Below are 13,435 nucleotides of genomic sequence, written 5' to 3'. Positions count from 1 at the left end.
GGTTGCGGCAAGACCTGGGCAGGAGAGGCCGAAGGTTGCAGTTTCTCTCGCTTCTACCTTTTGGCACTTAGAGTTTCAGGGTCTGGTTTTCGACTGGCCTTTCCTCGCATCTTTGTCCTCCAGTCTGGGGAACGTCCTCTTCTTTCAAGCGGCGCCGGAATATTGGGCAGTTTTCTTCAGTTTCCCCGCAGTTGCCCAGTTGGAGGGGCTGGTGATGGGGCTGACACTGGCCACTCTGGTGAACTACTGCCTTGGCAACTGGGGCCACTGAACTGGGGAGAGGAAACTGCAGTCTTGACCTTTTGGCCTAATACTTCTGTCTGACAGCCGTCGGGGAATGGATAATAAAAATTACAGTTTGATGCTCTGGAAGTGGAGGCAAAGGTTGAGTGTTGTAAGGGAAAGTTTATTGCCCATTTTGAATATAAATCATTGTAGATTGTTAACATTACTTGTATAGCTTTCTTAATAGGTTTGTAGACCTTTTATCTTGTTGAGAGTCATTCAGATGAATCGGTTTCTAGTTTTCATCAGAGTGTATCACAATTGAGTGTTGATGACATTAGTTTGTGGCTTTTTGAAACGAATAAGTAGTGGAGAAAATGTAGGTGAATTTCTGAAATAATACATTTAGCTTGACATCTTAATATAGTGAAGTTTTCAGGAGATTGAAATTTTACTTTTTGAACTGGTGGTATCCTTTCAAATGGATGTTAGAATGCCTTGATTTTACTGCACACCTTATATCTGTTTGTCTCTTTTTAGTTATTGAAATAGTCCTTTTATTGTTCAGTATTTTAAAATACATCTGTAAAGAAGCATTGAGGAAACTTTAAAAGAAAACTAAAATTGTAGACAAAGGTCGTTGGACTTCCTAAAGTTTGGGACATAATCTTTAAATATTTTAAGATTCTTAAAAAGAGTTTGCTCAGGGCTTTTTCTTTTAAAAGAAAAACTAGTATTTTAATGCAAACTGTGGTCTGGTTTGGTTGGCATGTGCTCACCATAGGCACATGCAACATCACAGCTGTTAAGGAAAGTCAGATTTGGCAGATGTACGAGGTTATGCAAATAGAGGAGTAGTACACGTCGTTTATAACCTGAATCTGCTAAAATGAGTAAAACATTGGGTCCAGGTGTAAATCACTGGGAACCACCCCAGATGTAGTCAGTATTTAGAATCCAGCTTTAAGCTGTTTGGTCTCATTAATCCTCAATGGCTAATGATGCCCTTCTTTTTTAGTTTGAAAGTAGTTAACAGTTCAGGCAGTCAACTTTTCTACATGCTTAGCCCTGGTCCTGTCCTATGATAAGATAGCTATTGAAAATGCTTACCAGAGATTTCATTAATGTACTAAGTATTTCAGAAATGTTTAATGTGCTGTGATTTGATACAAATGTAGACTAATAGTACTAATATAGATGAATGTTTTGATTTATTTGGATTCTTGGCACTGTAAGCTTTTCCTTAATCTTGGCTCTAGTTCTTCAGATTATTAAAGAATCCCAGCAGCAGCATGGTTTACGGCATGGAGATTTTCAGAGGTACAGGTTAGTATCATGTGCAAGATATATACAAATCTCTGTGGAATTTTCAAATTTGGTTTGCTTTTTTACTATCCTACTTATTCTGCTGTACCAGAAAGTATACCTAGAAAGTCTAGTTCTTAACTTGTATTGAATTCTCAAGAAGATACTTAATTTTCAAATTTAAAAGGAGCCAATCTTTTTATCCATTTTGTCTCACAATATTGCAGATACATTGGAGGCTTCTGCTGAAAATAAGTTATGGTAATCTTTTTTTTTTTTTTTTTAACTTAACCATATTATAGAATCTGGGTTACATTCCAGCTGTTGGCAATCACTGTTCTGATTTCCGTCATTATAGTTCTGCTTTTTTCAGAACATAGCCTTTTGTGTCTACGTTCTCTCAGCTAACATACTGCTCAGTAGTATTCCATTGCAGGGATGAATCGCAGTCTGCTTTTGTCCCCCAATTGAATGGCTATTGGTTGACTCGAATTTTTGTTTTTTCTAGTTATTATTAATTGTTTTCAATGTTACATTTTTAATTAGATTTTTTGGTGGTAAAATATTCATAACATAAAAATGACTGTGATGTGTACCTTTTAGTCCGTTTTTATGTCTTTTAGTACATAAATATATTTGTATGTATGTGCCTACCAAATAGTATTTTTGTTCTTCTAGTTTCTTTCTATGCATTTTTTTTCATAAGTTTGCTCATATCGTATATACAACTTTGTATTCCTCTTTTTTGCCAAACGTTATATGGTACGTATTTCTCCATGCCTATAAAAATGTTCCATACATGTGATTTTTATTAGTTGCATTATAACTCAATATATAGGCATACCATAATTTATTTACCTATTCCCCCAAGTTGCTTATTTATATCATAGCCAGTTTTGTAGGTTTAAAAATATTGTTCCCGTGAATATCTCTTCATACCTCTTTGTATTTCTGATCATTTCTTTAGTATAGAGTAGTATAGAAATAGACTGTCAGTTCAGGGAGTATGAACGTTTTTAAGGATCTTGATAAACGTATCCATATTGCCAGAAAATTTTTAGCGATTTGTATTTCTACTCATAATGTGTGAGTGTCCCATTTGATTTTTTTTTTTTTAATAAATTTATTTATTTATTTATTTTTGGCTGTGTTGGGTCTTCGTTTCTGTGCGAGGGCTTTCTCTAGTTTTGGCAAGCGGGGGCCACTCTTCATCGCGGTGCGCGGGCCTCTCACTGTCGCGGCCTCTCCCGTTGCGGAGCACAGGCTCCAGACGCGCAGGCTCAGTAGTTGTGGCTCACGGGCTTAGTTGCTCCGCGGCATGTGGGATCTTCCCAGACCAGGGCTCGAACCCGTGTCCCCTGCATTGGCAGGCAGATTCTTAACCACTGCGCCACCAGGGAAGCCCCCCATTTGATTTTTATGTGAAAGGGTAAGTGATAATTAAAGCATAATTATGAATCGAGGGAAAATATCTAGCTCATAGATTCGGTCAGACTATTATTTCTTCTTTTTAATAACCTGTGCTCTGGTAGCTTTTTTTTTTTTAAATAAATTTATTTATTTATTTATTTATTTTTGGCTGTGTTGGGTCTTCGTTGCTGCACTTGGGCTTTTCTCTAGTTGCAGTGAGCAGGAGCTGCTCTTCATTGCGGTGCGCGGGGTTCTCATTGCGGTGGCTTCTCTTGTTGCAGAGCACGGGCTCTAGGCGCACGGGCTTCAGTAGTTGCAGCACGTGGGCTCAGTAGTTGTGGCTCAATGGGCTTAGTTGCTCCACGGCATATGGGATCTTCCTGGACCAGGGCTCGAACCCGTGTCCCCTGCATTGGGAGGCGGATTCTTAACCACTGTGCCACCAGGGAAGTCCGCTCTGGTAGCTTTAAGACTGAGATTTTGAAGTACCATTTAATATCATTTTGTATTGTAAATTTTATGCTGTATTATTTGATTAAGGGTGGTAAAATTTTACATGTACTTTTACACAATTTAGTCAAAATACATTTATTGCACATCTATATGTTAGGCACTGTGCTATGACATTGGGGGAAACTTGAAAATAAAATCATCTTTGCACTAAGGGAGTTTATGTTAGTGAGATAGACATATAAGAACATAATATAATGCTCTCATATTGTAGTAGAAGTAAGAATAAAAAGTTGCATGAGTACAGAAGAGAGAGGCTTGGCACAGAGGTGATGTTTATAGTTTTCTTATTGATATCCTAATTAACCTCCTCACTTTTCTTCCAATATGCTTGCAGCTTCTTTCTCCACGCCTTCATTATCATCACAGTCTCCCTCAGGACGCCCCTGCTTCCCTTTCACATCCATCAGAATCCTACTCATTCTTTGAAAACCCACCATAAGTCCGCTCCAGCAAAGTGGGTTAGCAAGAAGAGAATGATTACTTGTTCAATTTGACATTTGCCTTGTTTTTTTGGTTGCCATTTTATCTGCATGATTCTCTCCAACTAGAGTATGGGTTCTTTGAGAATGGGTGCTGTGTCCTCATCTCTTCATGTTTTCTGTGGTACCAGTCATATTGCTTGCAGGTTTCCATTCAATAAATGTTTGCAAGAGGATGGTGGTATCTACAGCAACCATAAGTAGAATACCCCCAAACTTTTGACCTTACCTTATTGTAGAATTTACTATTGAAAGTATTATCAGCTTGGCCGAATGATTTTTGGTTGTGGTTTCCTACAGAGGCTACTGTTCCCGTAGACAAAGACGTCTTCGGAAAACACTCAACTTCAAGATGGGGAACAGACACAAATTCACAGGGAAAAAAGTAACTGAAGATCTTCTGACCGATAACAGGTATTGACTGCTCAGTGCTAAGTGCTGAATGCATCTTGCTAATACATTTATTGAACAATTACAGCGTGACAGGTGTTGTGTCAGACTCTTAGTTATTTCACGTGACCCTGTGGAATAGACATCTTTACTACTCCTGTGTCATAAGATGAGGAGACTGAGCCTCAGAGAGACTCTCTAACTTGTTCAGGAACTATGGTAGCATGGTAAATGTTGAAGTAAGCTATTAGACTCTAACTGGTTATTAGGTAAGGTTTCTAGAACGCAAATTTCAATGTCTGAGTGCTTACTTAAACCATTATGTCTTAAGTGAAATCTGGCCATGTGTAAATTATTACAGAAGAGTTTTGTATTTCAGTGCTGAATGCATTCATGCTTAACATGACAGGATTACTCTATTAAAGCAATATGTATTAAAAGTCTACGGGTCAGTTCCTCAGACTTTGACCTGTGGACCAAAATGGTCTTCCTGCCACCTGTTTATTGTCAATAAAGTTGGAACACAGCCACACCATTTATTTAGATATTGCTTACAGCTGCTTTTGTGCTACAGTAGCAGAGTAGTTGTGACAGAGACCATATGGCCTATAAAGCCTAAAATACTTACTGTTGGGCCCTTTATGAAAAAAGTTTGCTGTCCCCTGGGCGAGTTGTGGCCAGAACTGAGTTAGACACCATATTGGCTGTAGAAGAGTTGGGGAGGCATAGTTACTGAACCTCATTGATTCTGATATTGTTGAGAGATATTGGTTGAGTACAGAACAGGGAACACTACAAGATAGCAAAACTGCCATATTGTGTGTCATTTACTGATAAGAATTCTGAAGTCTTGGAAGGGAGAAGTTAGTTTGGGGGTTCTTGATGGGGAAGCCAGGAAGCCTGCATGGAGGAGGCTGGACCTTTCAGGATTTGTGAGAGGAAAAGACATTCTGTGTTTGGGGAAACAGTGTGCCATGGTGTCTTTGGATGCAGTGTAGGAACTGTAATGCTCTGGGCAGTTGTTAGCTACTGCTCAGGCAGCGAAGAGGCTCGGAACTTAGTGTATGAGACACAGTCAGAAAACTAGAGCATGATGGGACGAAGCAGGCTGGATTGATTAAATCCGATGAGATCAAGTTAGGAAGAGTCTGTTACAACAGTGAGACCAGGCTAAGCTGCAGTTAAAGGAAGATGAATCAAGGCAGTAGTTTAAAGAAAGATTCACCATAATAATAATAAAGTAGCTAACTTATATAGCAGTTAGTAAGTGCCAGGCTCTGGTCTAAGTGTGTTATATGTATTACTGCATGGGAGAGTGAAGCACAGAAAGGTTAGTATTTTGCCTGAAGTCACACAGCTAGTGAGTGGTGGCGCTGAGATTCCAATCCAGGCTCTTAACCACTTCAGTATACTGCCTCTCTTTGCCCAGCGAAAGAAACCATCAACAAAATGAACAGGCAACCTGTTAAATGGGAGAAGATATTTCCAAATGATATATCCGATGAGGGGTTAATATCCAAAATATATAAAGAACTCATACAGCTCAATATCAAAAAAACAAACAATTCAATTAAAAAATGGGCAGAGGATCTGAATAGAAATTTTTCTAAGGAAGTTATACAGATGGCCATCAGGCACCTGAAAAGATGCTCCACATCACTAGTTGTCAGGGAAATGCAAATCAGAACCACGATGAGATATCACCTCACACCTGTCGGAATAGCTGTGATCAAAAAGACAAGAAATAACAAGTGTTGGTGAGGATGTGGAGAGAAGGGAGCCCTCGTGCACTGTTGGTGGGAATGTAAATTGGTGCGGTCACTATGGAAAACAGTACAGAGGTTCCTCCAAAAATTAAAAATAGAACTGTATGACTCAGCAATTCCACTTCTGGGTATGTATCTGAAAAAAAAACCCCAAAAACACGAATTAAAAAAGATACATGTACGCCAGCGTTTATTGTGTAGCATTGTTTACAATAGCTAAGATGTGGAAGCAGCCTAAGTGTCCACTGATAGATAACGGATAAAGAAGGTTTTATATCTAAATCTATGTCTATATCTATATTTAAACCAGAGCTCAGAAACAAAAACAAGGGATGCCAACTTCTTCTTGTAAAAGCAAGATCAGGTTACATATATGTGACTCAGCCATAAAAAAGAATGAAATCTTGCCATTTGCGACAACATGGATGGACCTAGAGAGTATTATGCTAAGTGAAATTCGGGGACGACAGATACTGTATGATCTCACTTATATGTGGAATCTAAAAAACAAATGAACAAACAAAACAGACTTGTAGAGAACAAGCTGGTGGTTGCCAGAGGGGAGAGAAGTGGGAAGGCGTGGGTGAAATAGGGGAAGGGGATTAAGAAGTACAAACTTCCAGTTATACAATAGAGTCACAGGGATATAATGCACCACATAGGGAATATAGTCAATAATATAGTAATACCTTTGTATGATGACTAGACTTCCTGTGGTGATCATTTCATAATGTATAAAAATATCGGATCTCTGTGTGGTACACCTGAAACTAATATAATGTTTTAAGTCAGCTATACTTCAATTTAAAAAAATACACACACACATATATATATGTGTGTATACACTGCTTCTCAAGGACTTGGTTTCTAACTGAGTTGGGATGAAGGAGATATGATTCAAAGATGAGGCCAGATTATGTGCCTAGCTAGACTGCCTCTATTTGCTAAATTTGGGAGGGGTAAGTCTGAGTTTGCCAAGTTTGAGGCGATAGCAGGCTTTTCAATGAGATGTGTCTGATAGGTGGTTAGAAACCTATCAGAGATGCTGATTTGGGAGCCATGGTTGATACTGAAGAGCAGCTCTGAGGAGGAAAGCAAGGGAGAGCATAGGGAAAAGTTGAGAGGCCAAAGATTGCACGTCAGAGAATATCTGAGTCTGGTGCTCCTGGCCTTTGCTGTTCAGTTGGCCCATTCTGTCTCTGGTTTAGATACTTGCTTCTGGTTCTGATGGATGCTGAGAGAGCCTGGAGCTATGCCATGCAGCTCAAACAGGAAGCCAACACTGAACCTCGAAAACGGTTCCACTTGTTATCTCGCCTGCGCAAAGCCGCGAAGCATGCGGAGGAGTTGGAACGCTTGTGTGAGAGCAATCGTGTGGACGCCAAGACCAAGTTGGAGGCTCAGGTTAGTGTCTTAACGTCAGCTTTGCTTTATTGTGGAGATTAGAGACGTAAACAGAACAGAGTTTCTTACGTTATATGTTGGTAGTCAGGAGAGGAAAAAACCTAATCTTGCTTTTAAAAAGTGAAGTTGGCTCTTGTTTTTGTTTTTGAGCTCTTGGTTTTTAACAATTAGCTCTAACTTTTAAGAAAGCCCATGCTTCTTTTGATATGTGCATGGAGAACTTGTATCTGGGAAGTTCACAAAATAAGAATTTTTTTCGTAATATTTGAAAAGAGATGAAAGATATTTCAACTTTTGATGCTTATGTTATAGCCCAGAAGCGGGTTGTTAAATAAAATGAAGAGAACAAATTTTCTTTATTTTGAAGTTCTTTCCTAGGAAGTAAAATGAATCATAAAATTACCTATGTATCACATTTTATTAGTGAAATAAATTTTTTTCTTTTAGAGTCAACCTGAATATCTCTGTATTCTTGATATCAAAGTTCGAAGCAAGTAGAGGAGATTGGGCTGTCTGGTTGTCGGGTGTTGAAGCAGTTTCTCTTTTCCCATCACCTTTACAGGCTTACACAGCTTACCTCTCAGGAATGCTGCGGTTTGAACATCAAGAATGGAAAGCCGCCATTGAGGCTTTTAACAAATGCAAGTAAGTCCCCTGGTCCAAAGGCTGTGACCAGTTTTTTTTGTTTTTTTTTTAACATCTTTATTGGAGTATAATTGCTTTACAGTGGTGTGTTAGTTTCTGCTTTATAACTGTGACCAGTTTTGATGATAGTCACATTCAAGCTGCAGACCAGCTAATGCTTGTTTCTGTGAAAATTATTACAATTTCTTTCTTTTTCTCTTCTCTTTAGAAATGTTGGTTCTTCTCTTTCAGCCTCCGAACATGCCAGTTCTGGTAGTTGGTCTGTGTTCCTTGTGAGTTTATTTTCTTACAGTGAGGGTGCCGTGGACCATGATGTTTTTCCCTCGCAGGACTATCTATGAGAAGCTGGCCAGCGCTTTCACAGAGGAGCAGGCTGTGCTGTACAGCCAGCGTGTGGAGGAGATCTCGCCCAACATCCGCTACTGTGCATATAACATTGGTGAGCGCGCTGGTGGGGCAGCGGCAGGTGGCTTGGTGGTGCTTCATCTCAGAGAGCCTAGAGAATTTCTTTAACTTTCTTCCCTTTCCCTTGCTTCCATCTTTGGCGTGGGTTTTGGTTGACGAAAAAAGTAGAATTGTCAGAGTTAGACCTGCTCGAAACCCAGAAGGGAATTCCATTGCTTCAGTTTTGGCCCTGCCATCTTCTGTACTCACCAAGAGCTTTGTGAAAGGACTTGGGAGTCCTTGAAACGTGCTTGTGTGGGGGAGAAGAGCTTGGAGTTGAATCTAGTGGTTCTTGAGGGAACAGCCAACTTGCTCGAGGATTTTCCACTCAATATCTCTCTTTTTCTCAGGGGACCAGTCAGCTATCAATGAACTCATGCAGATGAGATTGAGGTCTGGGGGCACTGAGGGTCTCCTGGCTGAAAAATTGGAGGTAATCTAGTATGCACATTTTTGTGAAAAGTCTTTGGTTTGAAAAAAGTCCAGTAAAAGAAGTAATCCATAATCCTGTCATCCAAGGATAATTGCTGTCAATATATGCATATTTATATCTATTTTTAACAAAAACTATTTTCACTTAATATTTTAAAGTGTTCAACTTTCTTACTTTGGTACTCATAGAAAAAGTAGGAAATATAAAAGACTGGGAAAGATTGGGGGAAAAAAAAATAGAATCATTTAGGGGCTTCCCTTGTGGCGCATTGGTTGAGAATCCGCCTGCCAATGCAGGGGACATGGGTTTGAACCCTGGTCTGGGAAGATCCCACATGCTGCGGAGCACCTGGGCCTGTGCGCCACAACTGCTGAGCCTGTGTTCTGGAGCCCGCGTGCCGCAGCTGCGGAGGCCCACGTGCCTAGAGCCCGTGCTCCACAGCAAGAGAAGCCACTGCAATGAGAGGCCCGCGCACTGCAATGAACAGTAGCCCCCGCTCGCCGCAGCTAGAGAAAACCCGCGTGCAGCAACAAAGACCCAACACAGCCAAAAATAAAAATAAAATAAATAAATTTTTTAAAAAACAGAATCATGTGGGTTACCACCCAGAGGTAACCACTGTTAATGATATGATGAATATCTTGCAAACTTTTTTTTTTAAATTTTTATTTATTTATTTATTTATTTATGGCTGCTTTGGGTCTTCACTAGTGCATGCGGGCTTCCTCTAGTTGCGGCAAGCGGGGGCTACTCTTCATTGTGGTGCGCAGGCTTCTCACTGTGGTGGCTTCTCTAGTTGCGGAGCATGGGCTCTAGGCGCGCTGGCTTCAGTAGTTGTGGCTCGTGGGCTCTAGAGTGCCGGCTCGGTAGTTGTGGGGCACGGGCTTAGTTGCTCTGCAGCATGTGGGATCTTCCCGGACTAGGGCTCGAACCCATGTCCCCTGTATTGACAGGCAGATTCTTAACCACTGCACCACCAGGGAAGTCCCCCAAACTTGTATATGTAGAGAAAAAGGCATATGTTTTAAAAATAGAATCTCAGTATACACTGTTTAGTAACGTGCTTCTTAAATTTAATGTCACATGCATTTTTTCCACTTCAGTAAATACATTTCCACACATCTTTTGGTGACCACATGGTATTCCATTGTGGTACATGTTTTATTTGACCACTTATTATTGTTAATTGTTTAAAGTGGTGACTGGTATTAACATGAATATCTGTGTCCCCAGTTTTTGTATACAGTCTTAGTTATTTCCTTAGGATAAGTTTGTAAAAGTGGAATTGAATGTTTTGGACGCTTTTGATACATATTGACAAATATTTTTAGTAAGTTTCTACTAATTTACATTTCTGCTTGCAATGCTTTTCTCCTTACACCCTTGCCAAAACTTAGTGTTGCTCTTGTTAGCCTTCTGTTGTGTCCTTTTAATATTGGAGTTTCTATAAGCTAAGAAATACGCCAGGGAGGAATTTAAATACAAATTTGTATATACTCTATAAGCTGTAATATGTTAGTTTTAGAAAGAGACAAATGATGGTTTCCACTGATTTCCACCTTGATCACTCATATCCACAGTTAAAGCTTTAACTTTTTACAACTGCCTTCCAGGCGTTGATCACGCAGACTCGAGCCAAGCAGGCAGCCACCATGAGTGAAGTGGAATGGAGAGGCAGAGCGGTCCCGGTGAGGATCGACAAAGTGAGGATCTTTTTACTGGGATTGGCCGACAATGAGGCAGCCATCGCCCAGGTAAGGAGCAAGGACCTATTCTGTTCTCTTCTGAGTGTGTCTGGAGGTTGTCCCTGAGTGTTTAACATGTAGTGTTTTGTTGCTGCTTGGGATTTGGTAACAGTCTCAAGATGTACCCTCTTGAATAAAATTATTTTGAAAGCTGAGTTTATCAAGGAGTTCTTATGTTTGGACGGCAAAGAAATTGACAGTGACAGCCTTCGGTAAAAACGGGAGCAACAAGGGTCTGCTTAAAGTCAGGGGTTACATTCGGCCCAGCAGGTGGTGCAGCAGCATGACTGTTATGTCCCTTGTGTCCGTCTGACCTCTTGTCCTAGCCTTCCAGCCCTAAAGGGCCACCTCTTGTTCCTGGGCCCTTTAAAGACAGCTAAACCAGAACATCTTGTTTTATGTGAGGTGTATATGCAGTATTCGTGCAAAGCCATACTACCCGATGCTCCTGCTGAGATAATTCTTACCTGTTTGCGGGTGTGAACAACCAAATGAGTTCCAAAAGATGAGAGATCCTGGTCATCTTGGTTTGTATGAAGTAGGCAGTGATTGAGGCATTTTTTTAGAGCTCCTTCTCCATATTAGGTGAAGAACGTCTGAGAAAAAACTAGGCCGCTCCCTGTGTCTCCAGCCTCAGCAGGGACCAGTGGCATTTCATGAGACTTCACAGCCAGCTACTGCACCCGGAGTGATGTTTGTATGAGGTGCTTTCTTAGTTGTGCTGATGAGTTGTCTTAAGCATCCAAACCTTTCAGTGACTTGTTCCAGAACGGCTCCTTTGGGTTGGGGACAGCTTTCAACAATTGAAGGATTTCTTTGTGCCTTTTGTTTATATTACATATTACCCCTTATTTACCCTTTATTTCCTTGAAAGACAGAAGACTAGAACAATACCAGAAAGTTGAGTTTTCGTTAATCTAAAAGACTTAACTTCTGCTGAGAACATTTCATTGGCATTTAGGGTATAGAGGTCTCTCTTCTGGACTAGGGCTGATAGCAACCATTTAGATTATGCAACTGGGTTAACTCTTTTGTTTTAAAGCGATACATACTGGAAGAAAAGAACTGCTATAGTTCTGTGCCAGGCATCAGGCGGTGACAATGGGGCAGAAATTCTGGATAGAATAGGGGGCAAGAGAGGTCAGTAGGGGCAAATAAAATAGGGACTCCTTAGGAATGGGGCCACAGACATACATCAGACAAAGGACAAGAAAAGATAACATTTATTAAGTAACTTTAAAAAGCTGTTCATGCTTAACATTTATAAAATAAAAATTTTTTTAAAATTCTATTTATTTATTTATTTATTTTGGCTGTGGCGTGTCTTAGTTGCGGCATGCGGGATCTAGTTCCCCAACCAGGGATCGAACCCAGGCCCCCTGCATTGGGAGCACGGAGTCTTACCCACTGGACCACCAGGGGAGTCCCAAAATATAAATGTTTTTAAGAAATCAACCTGACTTAAGAAAACAACCTGTGATCAGGTGACTGACCATGACTTTCTCTCGTTGCAGCGAGCAGGGGCTACTCTTTGTTGCAGTGCGCCGGCTTCTCATTGCGATGGCTTCTCTTGTTGCGGAGCACGGGCCCTAGATTGCACCGGCTTCAGTAGTTGTGTCATGCAGGCTCTAGAGTGCAGGCTCAGTAGTTGTGGTACACGGGCTTAGCTGCTCCGTGGCGTGTGGGATCTTCCTGGACCGGGGATCGAACCCGTGTCCCCTGCATTAGCAGGCAGATTCTTCACCACTGTGCCACCAGGGAAGTCCTGTATGAGTTTTTAATTGTTATCCTGCAAGGTACAGTGGTGTGTTTGAAGAGTATGAAATCAAAGGGTTGGAAAGAACCATATAGGGATAGTTTCAAATCTTTAAAGGCTGAAGCAGGAAGAATATTTGAAGCCTGTTAACGTAGTAAATTACATTGATTAATTTTCAGTGTTTAAACCAACCTTGAATATCTGGTTTAACCCACTTGGTTATAATATATTGTACTTTTTATTTATACATTGCTGGATTTGGTTTGTTAATACTTTAAGAATTTTGCATCTGTTTTCATGAGAAATAGTGGCCTATGATTTTCTTGTCTTGTATGTAATGTCTTTTTTAGGGTTGGTATCAGGGTTATACATACCTAATAAAACAAATTTGGAGATGTTCCCTTCTTCTCTTTTTCTGAAAGAGTATGTAACACTGGTATTTTTTTTTCCTTAAATGTTTGTTATAATTCACCGGTGATACCATTGGTCCTGGAGTTTTCTTTGTGAGAAGGTTTTTAAAATTTGTTTTTGCTTGTTTTAAACAAATATTATTCCTTTACAAGTTGTAGGGCTGTTCGGATTTCCTGTTTCATGTTGTGTCAGTTTGGATTTTATTTTTTTAAAGGAAGTTATTACTTTCATGTAAATTGTTGATTTTACTGACATAGAGTTTACAGTATTCCCTTATCATTTTAACGTTTGTAGAATCTTTTAAGTGCCTGGTTAATGTGCTCGTGGTGAATACAGTTATCTGTGGTTTTCAAGCATCTTACAGTACATTAGGATCACTTGAGTATCAGAGACCTTTAAATAATTTGGTAGATCAAACAAAATGTGTATTAATCCCAGGAATACCATTAAGGTTTTAACATTAAAAGCGGGGTGTGGGGGGATGGATTGGGAGATTGGGATTGACATAT

General features: G+C 40.1%; 1 protein-coding gene across 3 annotated transcripts in view; it reads left to right on the top strand.

Moving 5' to 3' along the window:
* The window catches only part of SRP68 (signal recognition particle 68), a 29,399-nt gene that overhangs the window by 271 nt on the left and 15,693 nt on the right, over nucleotides 1-13,435 (top strand). For all 3 annotated transcript variants that reach the window (XM_082371180.1, XM_082371179.1, XM_082371181.1), the window contains exons 2-8: nucleotides 1,485-1,551; nucleotides 4,233-4,346; nucleotides 7,297-7,492; nucleotides 8,055-8,137; nucleotides 8,467-8,576; nucleotides 8,932-9,014; nucleotides 10,628-10,768. In XM_082371180.1, coding sequence (XP_082227306.1) covers nucleotides 1,485-1,551; nucleotides 4,233-4,346; nucleotides 7,297-7,492; nucleotides 8,055-8,137; nucleotides 8,467-8,576; nucleotides 8,932-9,014; nucleotides 10,628-10,768 — 794 coding nt within the window. The remainder of the gene's footprint in view (nucleotides 1-1,484; nucleotides 1,552-4,232; nucleotides 4,347-7,296; nucleotides 7,493-8,054; nucleotides 8,138-8,466; nucleotides 8,577-8,931; nucleotides 9,015-10,627; nucleotides 10,769-13,435) is intronic.

The sequence above is a fragment of the Balaenoptera borealis genome (assembly GCF_965194805.1).
Source record: "Balaenoptera borealis genome assembly, chromosome: 20".
In the NCBI taxonomy this organism is placed as follows: Eukaryota; Metazoa; Chordata; class Mammalia; order Artiodactyla; family Balaenopteridae; genus Balaenoptera; species Balaenoptera borealis.
The sequence above is the reverse complement of the archived record's forward strand: the minus strand, read 5'-3'. Positions and strand labels throughout refer to the sequence as shown.